At 43.0% G+C, this 15,224-nt stretch overlaps 1 protein-coding gene across 1 annotated transcript in view; it reads left to right on the top strand.

Moving 5' to 3' along the window:
* Window positions 1–6,218, top strand: part of SERPINE2 (serpin family E member 2) — a 57,567-nt gene extending 51,349 nt beyond the window's left edge. Inside the window, exons 7-9 of the mRNA XM_066598963.1 lie at window positions 2,343–2,429; window positions 3,122–3,205; window positions 5,496–6,218. Of these exons, the coding sequence (XP_066455060.1) occupies window positions 2,343–2,429; window positions 3,122–3,205; window positions 5,496–5,533 (209 nt within the window). The 3' untranslated portion in view covers window positions 5,534–6,218. The remainder of the gene's footprint in view (window positions 1–2,342; window positions 2,430–3,121; window positions 3,206–5,495) is intronic.
* The last annotated feature ends 9,006 nt before the right edge of the window (window positions 6,219–15,224 follow it).

Genomic DNA, 15,224 nt, shown 5'->3' with positions numbered 1-15,224 from the left:
TCATTTCTTCATTCACGCGATTTTATGGCGCATGCGGGAGACTGTAAAAACTGCATACACTTGTGTGAAGGGGCCCTAAGTGTGTGGCGCCAGGATTCTTTGACAACTAACTAAATGAAAGTCTATTGCACATAGCAACCAATCATAGCTCAGCTTTCATCCCTTATACTGCTGAGGTAAAATGAGAGCTGTGCTGCGGGCAACAAGCTCTACATGAGTGGAAGAAGAGGTCTACATACAAGGAGCCTCTGAGAACCACCTTATAGGCCAAGGGGGGAACCACTCTTAGGGCTTCAGCTGGCAAGACCTTTCATCTAATCACTCTGCAACGCTCATTTGCATATCTAGCTGAGATATAACTGCATGCCAAGTTTTGCAGCAAAACAATGTCTTTTACGGGCGCGATTTTTGGGTGTAAAATAAAAAACTGTATAATGGTCTTTAGGCTTCAAAAACCGTGACTTTTAGCTGCAGGTTTTGGAGCGGTTTCGCTGTCCGCATTCCTCTGCAGCTTTCTCTGCCCATAGAGAGGAGAGAGGCTGCTGCGGAAACGAGAAAAGAATTGACATGCTGCGGAATTGAATTCCGCGCCGCTTGTCCGTTTTCGTGCGTGTTGGCACAACAGATAGGTTGCAGCATGTGGACGAGATTTGGTAAAATTTCGTCATTTTGCCGCCCAATCTTGGGATTAGGAGCCGCAGGCGGACTTGCCATGTGGACTTTCCGGACAGAAATTCCGCGGCAATTCCATGTGAACCCAGCGTTATAGTGACCTGTCATCCACTAATGAGCATTGGGGATGGTTCATGTCTGCAGTGCTTTACAAGGATACAGGCTGGCATGAACAGTCACTTGGTAGCTTCTGAAAGGCAAGAATTTCGCATGAATTTCTAAATGTCTCCTTGGAACTTCGCTTTATGAAGAGCTGTTGAGTATTATAACTTTTGTGGTATGCCATAGTGCAGAAAAATATGTAACCGCACGGTAAAAACCGATGATAATGCTCTAAGGGTGGATTTACTGCAGACTGTCTGCAGCTGACATTTTCGCAGGGCAAAATCCGCCCCCCCCCCCCCCCCCCCAAAAAAAAAAAATCATGCGGTGCAGTTTTTAATACTGAAATTGGTGTGAAACTCACCCCTCATCTAAATAGGTGGAATCCATACTGAAAATACTGTGTTTATAATTGACATGTTGCAGATTTAAATTCTGCAAGGCCTCCCTCAGGCAGGCGCTGCAGTAAGCGCCTCGATTTAAATAATTGATGAGCGCTAAATGCTCAAAAATAGAACAGATGCCGCTTGAAAATCGTGGTGCTGAAAAGCGCTGTGATCGAGCGGCTGTCTGAGCGGTCCCATTGAAAACATTGGGAGCGATATACTGGGATTAGCGCGGTGCTGAAAGCGCTGCGGTAAAGTCTATGAAGGAGGCCTTAGGCTCATTAGTTTCCACAGGGGATTTTTTTTCCCCCTCAACGTGTGGATGAGATTTTAATCTTTCAAGCTACAGTAAATGCTTGAGATTAACAGTCTGCACCGAAAATTTGCAAATCTACCCATGTTGGACATACAAGTACTTAAATGTTTGTATATTGTGTTTACAACTCATGATGTAGCAGTATACGACTAGCAACAACGTTACAACAGAAAACCGATACAAGTCACTAAATTTAACAGTTCAGTAAGCGCTCATCCCCATGAGCAATGCCGGTACGCCCGCAGATTAATGCCGCGGGAGTACTGTGATTAAGAACAAGGCAGGCAGAAAGCTATTAGATTCAATAGAACCTAATGGCTGCGGAATTCCGCCAACAAATCTGTCCGTGGGCATTCACCCTAAAGTTGCCTGCTGAAGTTAAAAGAACTACAAATTTCAGTTGCACAGGACCTCCAGAGAATTTCATGCATGCAGACACCATCTGATGGTAGACTGGAATAGAGGAGGTATCTGTGCCAATGGTCTGAAAGAGTGGGCCAATCTCAAGTACAGAGGGCTAATATGACAAGATCACTCACTCTGGCATGGGTAACTGGTTTAATACAAAATGCTGTATACATTTTCAGTGGCAGATCCTTTGCTGCCATCTAGTGGACATATAAATAGTAGTTTTAACCACTGATGTTTGTGCTAAGGATTTCAAATGTGTAAAGTGTCTTTTTTTTTTTGTTTGTTTTTTTGCGCATAATACTAGTTCAGAAAAGGTACCAAGAAAAAAATATATGGTGAAAAATTGCTTCATTTATCCTGATTCCAAATATGTAATACACTAGACCGTGTTATAAATTGTTCTGTCTTGCAATTATGGTTTGTGCCTTAAATCACTCGGCCTTTACTTTTTATAGGAGCAGAGCAAGTTTATGTTTCCCATATGCTGCAGAAAGCTAAAATCGAAGTGAAAGAAGATGGTACCAGGGCCTCAGCGGGCACTAGTAAGAACCACAATCCTGAAGCTCACTCTACTCTCTTACCCTTTCCTAATGACTCAGAGTATCACCAATTTACTATTAATCCTGATTGTAAGATTAGACATGTCAAGCCACATTGTACCGTTAGTGCTCATGCACAGAGCCAACAGTATATGGCGGCACTTGTAGTCCATCTGTGCCTCTATAGACGCAGATTCTATCATACAAAGTTGTATTTCATACTACTATACATGTAGATGAGGTATTTTAAGTATTTACACAATGTAAATGTTTAATTATCAAATTCGCAGCACGCTCAATGCATTGCAGAAAAGCTGCAGATTTAACCCTTTGCACAGCATAGTAACACATGCAGATTTTGCAGCAGATTCATCCTTGATTTGTTGAGCTTTCACTGCAAAATCCATGGTGAAAAATATACACCCATAGCTAGCTCCAGGTATTCAAGGGCTCACTAGAAAGCCCTATTTAATACTCTCATTTTAAGTGTAGAGCTGTTTGTTTGTGTTTTTTGTATTTTTTTTTTTTTTATCCAAACCTTCATAGCCCTCCCTCTTCCTTCCCAAAACCCATAAGTGCTGATCTCTGCTTAGGTTTGCCTTATGCGGACAATCCTACCCTTTTACCCTTGGTTTGTTTCAAAGTTGTAGAATAGATGGTAAAGTTAATGGCAACTTTTTTCTTTTAACTTTCAGCTGCAATTTTGATAGCAAGATCATCTCCTCCTTGGTTTATCGTGGACAGATCATTCTTGTTTTTCATCAGGCATAACCCAACAGGTGATTGTTGCTTTATTTACTCCTATTGATCATTATGTTCGATATTTCTTTAGTCCCGTTTATTCAGACAGTGTGTGCCTGTAAACTGTTGCTTGTCGTGATTGGCCAGGCGATAAAATTGTGCCTTTTTTTTGCAAAATCGAACAGTCAGTCATTCGCATGTCTATGTAAAACTACTCTGAGCCACCACACTTGCTTCATAGGAGATGAAAAACAACCGAGAATAATTAGAGAACATAAAATCTCCATCTAGCTGTTGTCCTAAGACAGGTTTGAACCCAGAACTCCAGCACTGTAAGGCAGAAGTGCCAGAACTGAGCCACCACACTTTGACTTGGTCTTGGAGGGAAAGGAGACAAGAGACAGACATTCTATGCATATGTTTTCCTTAGGCTGGCTGTCCACCGGAGAGTTGTCCTTGTGAGATCTGCGGCGATACGGCGATACATCACCCACGGATTACACTATGAAAAGCTTTCCATAGGAGAACTATAGAAGGTGCAGCCCGACGTCCATGAGTGGAGAATTGTTGCGATTCTCGGCTCGCAGGATTCAAAACGCAGCATGCTGCGATTCTCTGCCGTGAACCTATCTATTAGATATGCTCTTTGTGAGACCTGTCAGCGCTCCCCTCCTCCCTCGCAGCAGAATATCTCTAGCGACATTCCACCTCGGATGTGGACAGGGGGCTTAGACAGATTGGAACCTAGGACCCCAGCACTGCAAGGAAACTGTGCTAATGACTGAACCACCGTGCTTGTTCTTCCTCCTTCTTGGCTGTATTTCTTCTCCGGAGAAGAAGCATGTGGAGGAAGAAGGAAGAAGCTTGGTGGCTAGCTCTGTTGCCTTGCAGCTTTGAGGTTGTAGGTTCATGTCTTATTATATGGACACCATCTGCATGGAGTTTGCATATTCTTTGTGTTTATTATTCATCTTTTCCTCTTCTGGAGGAGGGACGGTGAAGAAGCTTGCTGGCTTAGTCCTTGGCACTGCTGCCTTGCAGTGCAGGAGATGTAGATTCAAATCTGATCGAGGGCAACGTGTATATGGAGTTTTTCAAAGCCTTTAAAACATGCAGATGTTCTCCTTGGTGGGACTTGGACCTAGGCGCTAAAAGGCAACAGTGCTAACAACGGAGTTGCATTCGTAGAAGGAAAAAAAACGCATGCATGTTGGTGAAGCCAGGTTTTATTCTAATCTGAATCTGCAAATGCACTTTTGTGGATTTTGATGCATTTCTACTGTTGAAACGCACTGAATATGTTTTGAAGTCTGTGTTTGCCAGCGTGCCCTCTATCACAAAAAGCAACACATTTCACAGAAAATCCACATGTAAACATACGAGTACGTGTATAAAAACCGCAATTAAAGCAGCAAATTCTGCAAATCTTGTTGACTGAGTTGCAAAAATTTCTGCTGAACTTGTGTTTTTGAGTGTCCAATGGGCGGTCTACGTCTTGCTCTGGTCTGGACTCGCTTCTTGTTCTGATAATGAAACCTGCTCCACTGATGTCTTATTGGTAGTCTGCAGCATTTGTATTACAAGATTTTTATTAACGAGCCACAGTAAATTACTGCCCGCTACACACGTCCTAAACATTGTGCACGTGAAAGCTTTGCATTGCATGAAGGCTCCATCTCTGGCCGTTGGAGAGATTGGCCAAGAAGTTGGGGAGGCGTGTTTAAACATCAGGGCTAGAAGAGGGCATTGGACGGTCTACTTCGTGTTTTGCATACGGTGCGGAAAGTGCTTTTAAAATGCATATTTTGGAGTGGGGCATTGCTTCGAAACAAAGGTAGTTTTATAATCATTGAGACCCCCTTCTCATTGGTTAGCATTGAAAAAATGTGGCGACAGATTCACTTGAACAGGCCTTGTATTATTACTAGGAAGATTTGGAGAAGATTCTGGATAAGCAAAAGGGGGAAAAAAGATTCCCATCTGCACATGGTGGTTTTGGGGTTTTTGCCCAATCATTAGTGCAAAGCAGGATTCTGATTGGCTGTGTGAGAGGCCTTTGCTCTAGATCTGGAGTGGTGGGGAAAGAACAGTTTCTCCCGGTAGGGAGACATGCATACTAGATTTCACAGGGGAGCATTGCAAATCCTATAAATCTCCCTACACCTACTTGGTGCACTCCACAAGGAGAAACTGTGCCCCCCATCCCCTTCCCACATACCCCATCAAACCTGAGTTATGTTGCCAATTGCAAGAGAAGGTGCAGGAGGTGTTTGTCATATACATGAAGTACCCTGAAGGTTGTCTATAAGTGGTCTGTTTCTTTTCCAGGTGCGGTTCTTTTTACAGGACAGATCAACAAACCTTGAGGACGAAGATCGTGCATCCTAAAACCCCATGTTTTGTACATTGCTCTAGTTTTTATTTTGTGAATGATTATTTTAAATGGGAAGGCTTCACTGTGCGTAACAATGTCTGTTTTTATTGACCTTTGTATGTATTTTTGATACAGTAACTCAGTGCTGATGTTTGTGTGTTTTTTAACTACTGAGTTTTTTTTCCCTTTAAACCATTTAGATGGGTTTTTGTATATTTACTTCTACATCCCTTATGGTATCTCGGATGTCAGTTGCATTGTGGAGCGTAAACTGGCGTCTAATGTATTTTACGGTACAGGATCTGTCGCTGGGGTGCTGTTTGCTAGGAGTTACCCCAGCTTTCATTGGTGGTACTTTGACACACATTCTACAAACGAAGTTTTTTTTTTTTTTTTCTTTTTCTTTTAAGGAGGCAGTTCTATGTATTCTGTGAAAACTGGAGATTAGACTGTAATTTTGTTTTTATATATATTTCCTGTAACAGATGATGCATGTGTTCTTTCAAATAAAGCACTCCAGACTGCACCTCATGTTTGAGGCGCTTTAAAGTAAGTTGAATGTGTTTTTTCCTTATTTTAGACAAAAAAGAAAAATTCATATAAAAATCTAAGCCATTCAATATACTTAGCTTCTGTGCCAATAAATGAATTTTATCCTTGCATCTAGTGATACTAAATATTGGTGACTATTCTTTCTAATTTGCCTCTGGCATAGTAAATAGCCAATACTTCTGTAACTTGCCAAACTGTACTAACCATAAAATGCCACTGTTTGGCCCTTCATTACCATAGTTCTCAATACTCTTTAAAATTCCAGTTTCAAACAGTTCTGTTACACGGAGAAGGATTAGGGGGGGGGGGGGGGGAAAGTACCTTGTACAGTTCTCGTATAGCAGCGACTATGGGTGCTGAGAAAGGTGATTCAATGTCTGGGGGGAAAAAATGTTTTTGGAAACAAAAATCTGTTAGTCAACTTCTGATGTAGTGTGATCGGGTTCAGCCAGGTACCTGATTGTGGAAAGTTATGAATTCAGAGGCAGTGGGGTCCCACACAATGCAGCACAGCTGATAGTAAGTCATTGTAGCCCTTGAATGTCTGCGGGATTCATGTGACAGAGCTGTTGCCACTTACTATTGATCTGGACCCACTGACACACACATTGTAGGTCTTTAAAGTAATTTAACATACTGCGTTTGCTGGGCTTCACAACTAAAGGGTGCTAGTCCTAGGGAAAATCATGCACATCAATATATGTGCACAGCTGTAAAATGTCTTTTTGCATTGAATGCAAAATCTTCACAATTTTTTTTTTTTCCATTTAAGGACCAAGCACTGTAAGTTTAGGGCGCTTGGTCCTGGGCTTTAGGCTGCATCTGCACTGGCTACAAAATCTCACTACAAAGCATCGCTCATCTTGCCTATAACCTAATGTACTCTTGATGTGAACATTCAGTGGTATTGGTTAGAAGGTTAGCTCATCTACTAGATGACACAGCCTGCAATAGGGCAAGTGAATGGGGCTAAGCCCCGCTCCCTGAGCCTGACTTTTCCAGGCGCAGCAAGTACCCAATGTAAAAAGGAGGAAACTGCATATAGAGGGGAGAGCGCAACACAGGTTTTGAAACTGGGGAAGTTCATCCCCCTATAAACAGTGTGTGGCTTATACCACAGTACGGCAGAAAGTTAAACCTCACTTACGACCTTATAGGAGAGTGGCTGGAGGCGGCAGAATGCTGCTGAACCATGCATGCCTGTGACAAAGGCTAAATCCTTATGCACTGCGTGGAATGAGAAGGAGGCCCTCTTCCCACGTGGGACTTTTCTCAGAAGCAGATGACTGTGCCATGCACCAGGAAAAGGCTCAAGTGTCCGGACAAGCGAGGTTGATCTCTAAAATAATGAGCATTCCAAAGGGACAACGACAGATGAATGTTAACTGAAGGAGCACCACCCCAGGAAACTGCAGTATATCAGATGTTGGTACGCAGTTTACAGTGCAAGTAATGCGTAGCTATGTTGTAATGGGGTGACAAGGCGCTTTGAATTAGTTATGTGGTGATAGGACAAGAATGGAGGCCTATAGTCTTTGCATTCATGGAGATGTATTTTTGCACTTGTGGTGCAAAATTCTGCAATGTCTGTATAATGCCACAGACCTTTGAATATACAATAAGCTGAGTTTATGGAGAATAATATGTAGTTACAAGTATGGTTAGGTAAAGGTAAAAAAAAAAGCTGGTTTAATCAGAGTCATGACTGACTCCTAGGGTGACGTCACATTGTGATATTTTCTTGGCAGACTGTTTTTGTGGGGTGGTTTGCCATTGCCTTTCCCCAATGATCTTTCACCCCCCCCCCCCCCCCCCAGCAAGCTGGGTACTCTTTTTTTTTTTTTTTTTTTCTTACTAACCTTGAAAGGCTGAGTCAACCTTGAAGTCATGAGCGAGAGCTTAGGACTGTATTTCTTCTGCCTTAGCACTCTGTGCCAAATTCTGCTTCCATCCTTCCATTGCCACGCCATCATGTGTTTCCAACTTGACTGCCAACCCATGACCAGTTTTGCTCCCATTCTTTCTCCAAGTCTACCTGTTTATGAAAATGGCCAGGACTGTACAGTGTGCTGCATTTACACTTTGTCCTTATGGATGAGTGGAAGGAGGGATAATCTTCTCATCATGTTCTGGCAGTCATAAAATCAAACTGAAGAACTGCAGACCATGAAATCTCTGTACATAAATGTACAACTTGCACAGCAGCGGACCTGTAGAGTGGCCCTGGCATTTCCTCAAAAATGCAATCCAATGCATGAAGTGGCAGAGCAGTGAAAAGCCTGCTTCTCAAACAAACTGGTGCTTGCACTGTAGAGGGGAAGGAGGAGAATTGCTTAGCTCCTTCCTTTTTACTTTTTGCTGCACAAACCAGTCCTCGTGGCCCCTGATTTGCCCACCTTGTGACAAATACACTCCACAGACCCCTACCAAATTTTGTTGTTAAGTCCAGTGGTAAACATGGGGATAAATACATTTTTTTCCCCCTCTTCTCTATGAAAGCTGGGACTGTGCCTCTCAAAGAGCTGCCCTAGGCACAGATCCTCCAATGTCTAGTAGCAAATATGGCTCTGGCCATTTTAGCTTTTTAGTTGCAAGCATTACACTATCTGTGGCTCTCTTCTTGTTGAGATCATATTCCACTTGAGATGGGGAGATATATATTGTAATTTTTTTTTTCTTTTTAATAACCTATGTAGTCCTCTGCATGGTGAGCAGAGGTAAAGGGATAACCAGTTTTCTGGTGTAGCGTAGAACATTTGTATTTCTCCTAACCTCTGGAAAATACATGGGTCTGATGAAATGCATTGCCTGATCCTGGTTCAGTCCAACAAACGCAGCATTACATTGACCGCCTCTGACTTCTCCATAAAAGTATCGCTAGCCAGCGAGTGTTTCCTTCAGCCTGCCTTATCTACTTGCATGATCAGCAGCCGTTGGTTTTGTGGGGACAGGAGCAGCACCCTTCCTAAAGGCCTTTTTACATGCAAAGAATCTTTCAAAGGACTGAACGATTTAGTGATGTATTTGCATAAAGTGTTAATGGCCATTAACACTTTATCATGTAAAAGGACCTACAAGAGTTGTTTAAACACAAGCTGGGATTTGCAAACACACACCCAGCTGTGTAAACAGCTGCCGACACATTTCATTGTTATCCTTGCGCTAGTATAAACATGCCATGGGGAGAACATCCTGCAGTAGAAATCTTTTCAAGGGATCATAGACTGGTAGAGTTAGAATGGACCTCCAAGATCACTTGGTCCGACTCGCTGATCAGTGCAAGATCTATGTAGGCATCCTCACAACCTTGTGTTAGCCTTCCATTAAAGGTTGGGTGGGATCACACGAGAAGTGGACAAATCTACTTCAAAATCTCCAGGCATACTTACAGAGTGAAGCTTGCACCACTTCTGGGGCAAATCTGCATATGACATGTGGATCTTGCGGTGGATTTTAACACGTTGTGCGCATCCATAAGTAATAATCTGTACCCGGCTATGAAATATTCAGCAATTATCTCTGAAGATCTGTGTGTGACATTTGGCAATACAGTAATTGTTTTCATGCAACTAGCTGTTAGCAAAACATGTCAATTGTGATTTTTAATGTCCCATTAATCTGTGGTGCCTTTATGTAATAAATCATTTGGTTTATCTTGGTTCCCATCTTGTTCCGGTCTATCCTGTAGTAATGACTTCCTGTCTGTTATCTGTTTCATTAATAGCTTCCTCTTCTCTTTTATATTGTCAGTTCTAAATATGTTCATCTTCAGAGTCAGACTGAAGAAAGCATTACCCCCCCCCCCCCCCCCCCCCCCACACACACACACACACACACACACACACACACACACACACACACACACACACACACACACACACACACACACACACACACACACACACACACACACACACACACACACACACACACACACACACACACACACACACACACACACCCCACCCCACCCCACCCCACCCCACCCCACCACCACCACCACCACCACCACCACCACCACCACCACCACCACCACCACCACCACCACCACCACCACATATTAAGATCTTATCAGACATGAAAACAAGAGCAAATGCAATCTGGAAAAATAGTGTGAATGTTCTATAAAGCCATAGACGGATTATTTATTTTACACAAGGGCTTCCATACTATAAAGGTGCTATTGGAGAGGGGGGGCACATTTCTTGTTGGTCCCATTCCCTCAACAAAAAAAACACTTTTCGGCTAGGTTTACGATTTGTGCATGTCCTCCTCTCATATTAAGCATAGCATTCCAATATGCGAAATATTCTTGATTTTCTTGAAAATAGAATAACTGATGTGGGCAGCAAAAAAAGGATCATATTTACTTGCTTTAGGTCTTTACTAAAGACTTCGTAATTTTATAGGAGATGAATAAAGGACCCTGCTTTTTATCCAACTGTCCCATAAAGAAAGAGCAAAAATCCTAGAGATTGCATTCAATGACAAATGTGTGTTTGAAAGTTAAAGGACAATTGTGGTAAAAATCCAATTGTTTTGCTACAATATAACACATTCGACCATAATCTATGATTCTAAACGGAAAAACATTCCAACCAAAGATCCTTTGCTTTCCATTACAATGGACATGCTAGGACAAATAGTGACTTAACCCTTTGCAATCCAATATTGGATTCGGGGTTTTCTAGGGGGTTTTCTTTCTGCTATTATGCAACGGCACCATCTGCTGGCTAGAGTCTGTACTGCTGCATGGGGCATGCTGGAGAGGCCCCCGACAACAGAGCAGCCAGTAATATACAGTAAGAATACCCTGCTGGATGTCTTCTGACATCAGAGCTGTACAGCCTTCAATCAGAATGTCTTTAGACGTCAGACAGTGGATTGGAAAGGGTTAAGGCCCATTTACATAGGACGACTGTTGGGCAAACAATACCCGACACTCGTCCCTGTCTGTACTCCCTACCGTGCTGCTGCACAGGAGCGAGTATTGTTGGCTTGCAGAGGGGCAGCTGGAGGAGGTTTCACTCCTCGCTCTCCCCCGTCCCTCTCCATTCACTTTAACAGCAGCTATTCAGTACTGAATGGCTGCTGTTTACACTGAATAATCGGCGATCAGGACTTGATGCAGCTTAAAATTCTGAATGATGATCGTGTAGCGTAAACAGCAGTAGTTCAGTACTAAACGACCGCTGTTAAAGTGACTAGAGAGGGGTGGGGGAGAGAGGAGTGAAATCTCCTCCAGCCTCCCCACTGCAATCCAATAATACTCACTCCTGTACAACTGTACATGAGTGAGTACATGCGGGGACGAGTGTCGGGCATCATTTGTTCGACAGTTGTCCCGTGTAAATGGGGCTTTAATGTCCAATGATTTAACCTTCAAGATATACCAAAAACTATAGGCTTTAAAACATGTAGTATATTTTGCTCTTTGAGCTATATCAACCGACTTCTTGAAAAACCTGACAGGAGTCTGATATTATACATTCACCCTCCATAAGAATTCTTGTATTCCTAATTAATCACACAAATGAAGTAATCATACTACTTCTAGTCTGTAGTCTTGTGTGCCAAATGGCACTGCTAATGTGCCGTTCAAATTTAAAAACAAAAAAATGGATCAAAATTTGCAATGACACGCACAGTGTTCTGCTGTGTGATACACAATCGGTGCCATTTAGCCCCTGAGAAAGCAGCCAAAAAACAAAGCTTTTCATGCATGCTGATGGGTCTTAATTATGTGTATTAGAGGTATGATAATTGGAGGAATGGCATTAGTGCAGTCACATAAAGCTAGACCAGGCAATGGCAGCCATTGTAAGTATCCATATTTACGTTTTAGCTTTGTCAAATTTAAGGTTACCTTATATGCTTTATTAGGGTTTGGAAGTAATGAAAGGGGGACCGGGGCTAGAGTCTATACCTTGAACTCCTAGGCACTCCATGTGTCAGTGCATCGTTCCTCTGCCAGGCGTTGTGGGAGAAATTTATCTGATTTTGTACCAGTTTGCTGGTGTAAAAAAGAAAAATTAGCAAGTTTCTTTTCTTTCCCTGAAAACTTATAAATTGTGCGTGTGATATATTATTCTGCTCTTACCACTTTTCAAAAAGTGGGAGGGGCTTAGCAGAAAGAGCCAATTATATTTACTATCATTTCTACATAGAACTGTTGTAAATCGTGGCATTAATCTATACCACTTATTACTTTGGCATGGTATTACTTTTTGAAGTGATTCTAAGATATATATATTTTTTGCAAGACACATTGTACTTTATATCCATGGTACATTTTGGTTGGTATGCATTATGTTTATTAAGAAAACAAAGAATACATTTTGGGAAAATTAGTTTAATAACACTTACAATATGTCCACATTATTTTGGCATCATTTTTCAACTTTCCTTTTTCTGAGATGGGCTGCCTGATATCTGAGATGAAGGGGGAGAGCAAAGCAGTGCTGTGTCACTGTGATGCTGGCCATCATGGCCAACACATGCTTGGAGACCATGTTAATTGGTCCCCAGGTAAAGCTCTATGATCTTAGCTAGCAAAAGACTCTCAGATCACAGAGCTTCTGCACATAGGGTGGGCTATAGGGGGATTCTCTGCAAGGACTTTTTACCCCCCCCCCCCCCCCCCACCCTGCAGAGATGGAGGTTTATAGTCTTTGGGCCACCTTGAAGGGATTAAAATGTGTGCATGCAATGACAGTCCTAAGAATTTCTAACTATATTTTAGGAGTCAGTCTAGAATAGAACGTTTATTATGTCGCCTGCAATATTTTATGCCACAACTATATTCTTTATATGGAATTTGTAGGGAGAAAACCATTGTGTGTCCAAATATAAAATTTGATGGGCAGTCTAGCCTGGTCCATGTACATCTGGCAATTTTGGCAAATGCTAGCCCCCCCCCCCCCCCCCCCGCTTTATCTTCCGAGCTGCACACAATGTGCTCTATGCATTACAGTCACTAGTGTGAAGAACCTGCGGTGACAACATGGTCACATGGCCATGAATACACAGGTCCTACACACGAAGGGGGATCTACACATAGTGGCTGACTGAAGACTGGGAAGGTTCTACCGAAGAGGTGAGAACATGGAGAGAGTTAGAGCAACCCTACAGGCCTGGAGGAAAAAAGAGGGCCACACCAGCTTGTCTGACTACCTGGTATACACGGTGTATTAGTATGCATCATTACAGTCTAAGGCCGGTCTCACATGGAGGGATTTAAATAATGGAATCTGCAGTCTGCGCCCACACAGAGAAGGAGCCACAGGAAATTGCATGCATTGAAGGTATGTAGAGATTGCTTTTTCCTTAAGTCATGGAAACTAACTGCGATTTCCACGAGTGGAGGAAAAATCGCAGCACGCTCTATTTTTCTGCGGACTCAGCGCAGATGGCCTCCATTGAAGTCAATGGAGGCCATCCGACCCGCAGCCCATCCGCATTTGATATTGTGCCTAGGTCACAGGTACTCACGTCATCGTGTAGTGATGACGTGGGAAAAACAAATATTTAAAAAAAAAAAAATCTGTACTTCGCCTGGCTGGCAAGAGCCCGCGCTTATCCGCACTACAGGAAAAGAAGATATGCGGGCTCAATGGATGGGGAATCTGACCTGTTTGTGTGAGACTGGCCTAAGACGCTACATCTGCTTTGATTAACCAGTGCTGCCCAGTCAGAGCATCATGTAGTATCTTAGACTACCACTGCAGAGGTTGCTTTAATATGATCATTTACCGCCATACAGCTATAACACAGGGATGGCAGCTACCATCTTACAAGGGGCGGCCGAACAGACTTCATCTAGTGCAAGCTGCAACACTTCTGTTTCCTGCTGTGTGTTACAGTAACACGTGGGATACTATGTCTGAGTGTGATGTTGCATGTAGTGCACCGCAGGTAAAGGCCAAGAGACGGGCGAGTAAGTTAACTCACTTTTAGGCCTTTTTCACATGGGTAACAGCGATTTTGCCACGAGAAAATCACGTCTTTGTTCCCGCGAGTTTTCAGCGATATTGATGCTTTTTTGTGAGAATAATCTTGCATGGCGGCCGCTTGCGATAAAACCGCTTAATTTTTTTCTGCAAAAGTCAATAGGACTTTCTAATGATAAAAATACATTGCACGAAAATCGCAAGTTTGTATGTTGCGATAAGCAAGGAGGCTTCATAGGGAAGCGTGGGCTACAAAAAAAAAATCCAATGCTCTATGGTTCATCGCTCCATGGTTTCAATGATGTAACATGCGTGTGTCGAAGATGGATAGAATTGTGGTGCCGGTGCGAGACAGTGCAGATCTAGTCTGAGCTAGAGAAGTTAATCATCCATGCTAAGGGGCGTACTTTCAATGATGGAGGGAGAGGGAGCCCGGATGAATTGGCACTAGAGATGAGCGAGCATTGCCTTCAGCAAGTACCTGCCCGCTCGAGATTGAAGGTTTGGGTGCCAGTGCAGGGGAGCGGTGAGTGGCTGCTCTCCCCCGCAGCTCCCTGCCCGCCGCCGGCACCTGAACCTTCAGTCTCGAGCGAGCAGGTACTTGCTAAAGGCAATGCTCGCTCGAGCAATTGCCCTTAGCGAGTATACTCTCTCATCTCTACTTGGCACATTTTATGTCGACCTTCGTTTCATATACCAAATACAGGTGACTGACTTCCTTTAATTGATAACCACGGCCAAGGTTTCATCTTGAGCTCTAGATATTGTGCTAATGTTTCATTGATACTGGATTACTCATCTTAATTTTTGCAATGTTGTGTTAGAGATTGTGCCAAGATTCAGAATTCTCCCCTAACCACATGATAGTGCATAACTGTTTTATCAATTGGGGTCTGACCACTGGCACCTCCACTGATCATGAGAATGTGGATCCCATGTTCCCCATTGTGAAAGGAGCTGTGATCTACAGGTGTGCTGCCACTGCATTCAATTAAATGGGACTGCTAGAGTTAGTGGAGTTCAAGTACTTGGCTAGCTCTTGCAATTTCAATGAAATGAATGGAGCAGTAGCCTGCATGCTTGCTGCTCCATTTGTTTGGAGACTTTTGGGACTCTGTTCTTGTCATCGCCAATCAGATAGTTTTCACCTATCTCTTGTCGATAGGGAAAACTGTACATCAA

This window comes from Eleutherodactylus coqui, chromosome 1 (genome assembly GCF_035609145.1).
Source record: "Eleutherodactylus coqui strain aEleCoq1 chromosome 1, aEleCoq1.hap1, whole genome shotgun sequence".
Taxonomy (NCBI): Eukaryota; Metazoa; Chordata; class Amphibia; order Anura; family Eleutherodactylidae; genus Eleutherodactylus; species Eleutherodactylus coqui.
Note: the sequence above shows the minus strand (reverse complement) of the source record. Positions and strands in the feature narration are given on the sequence as shown.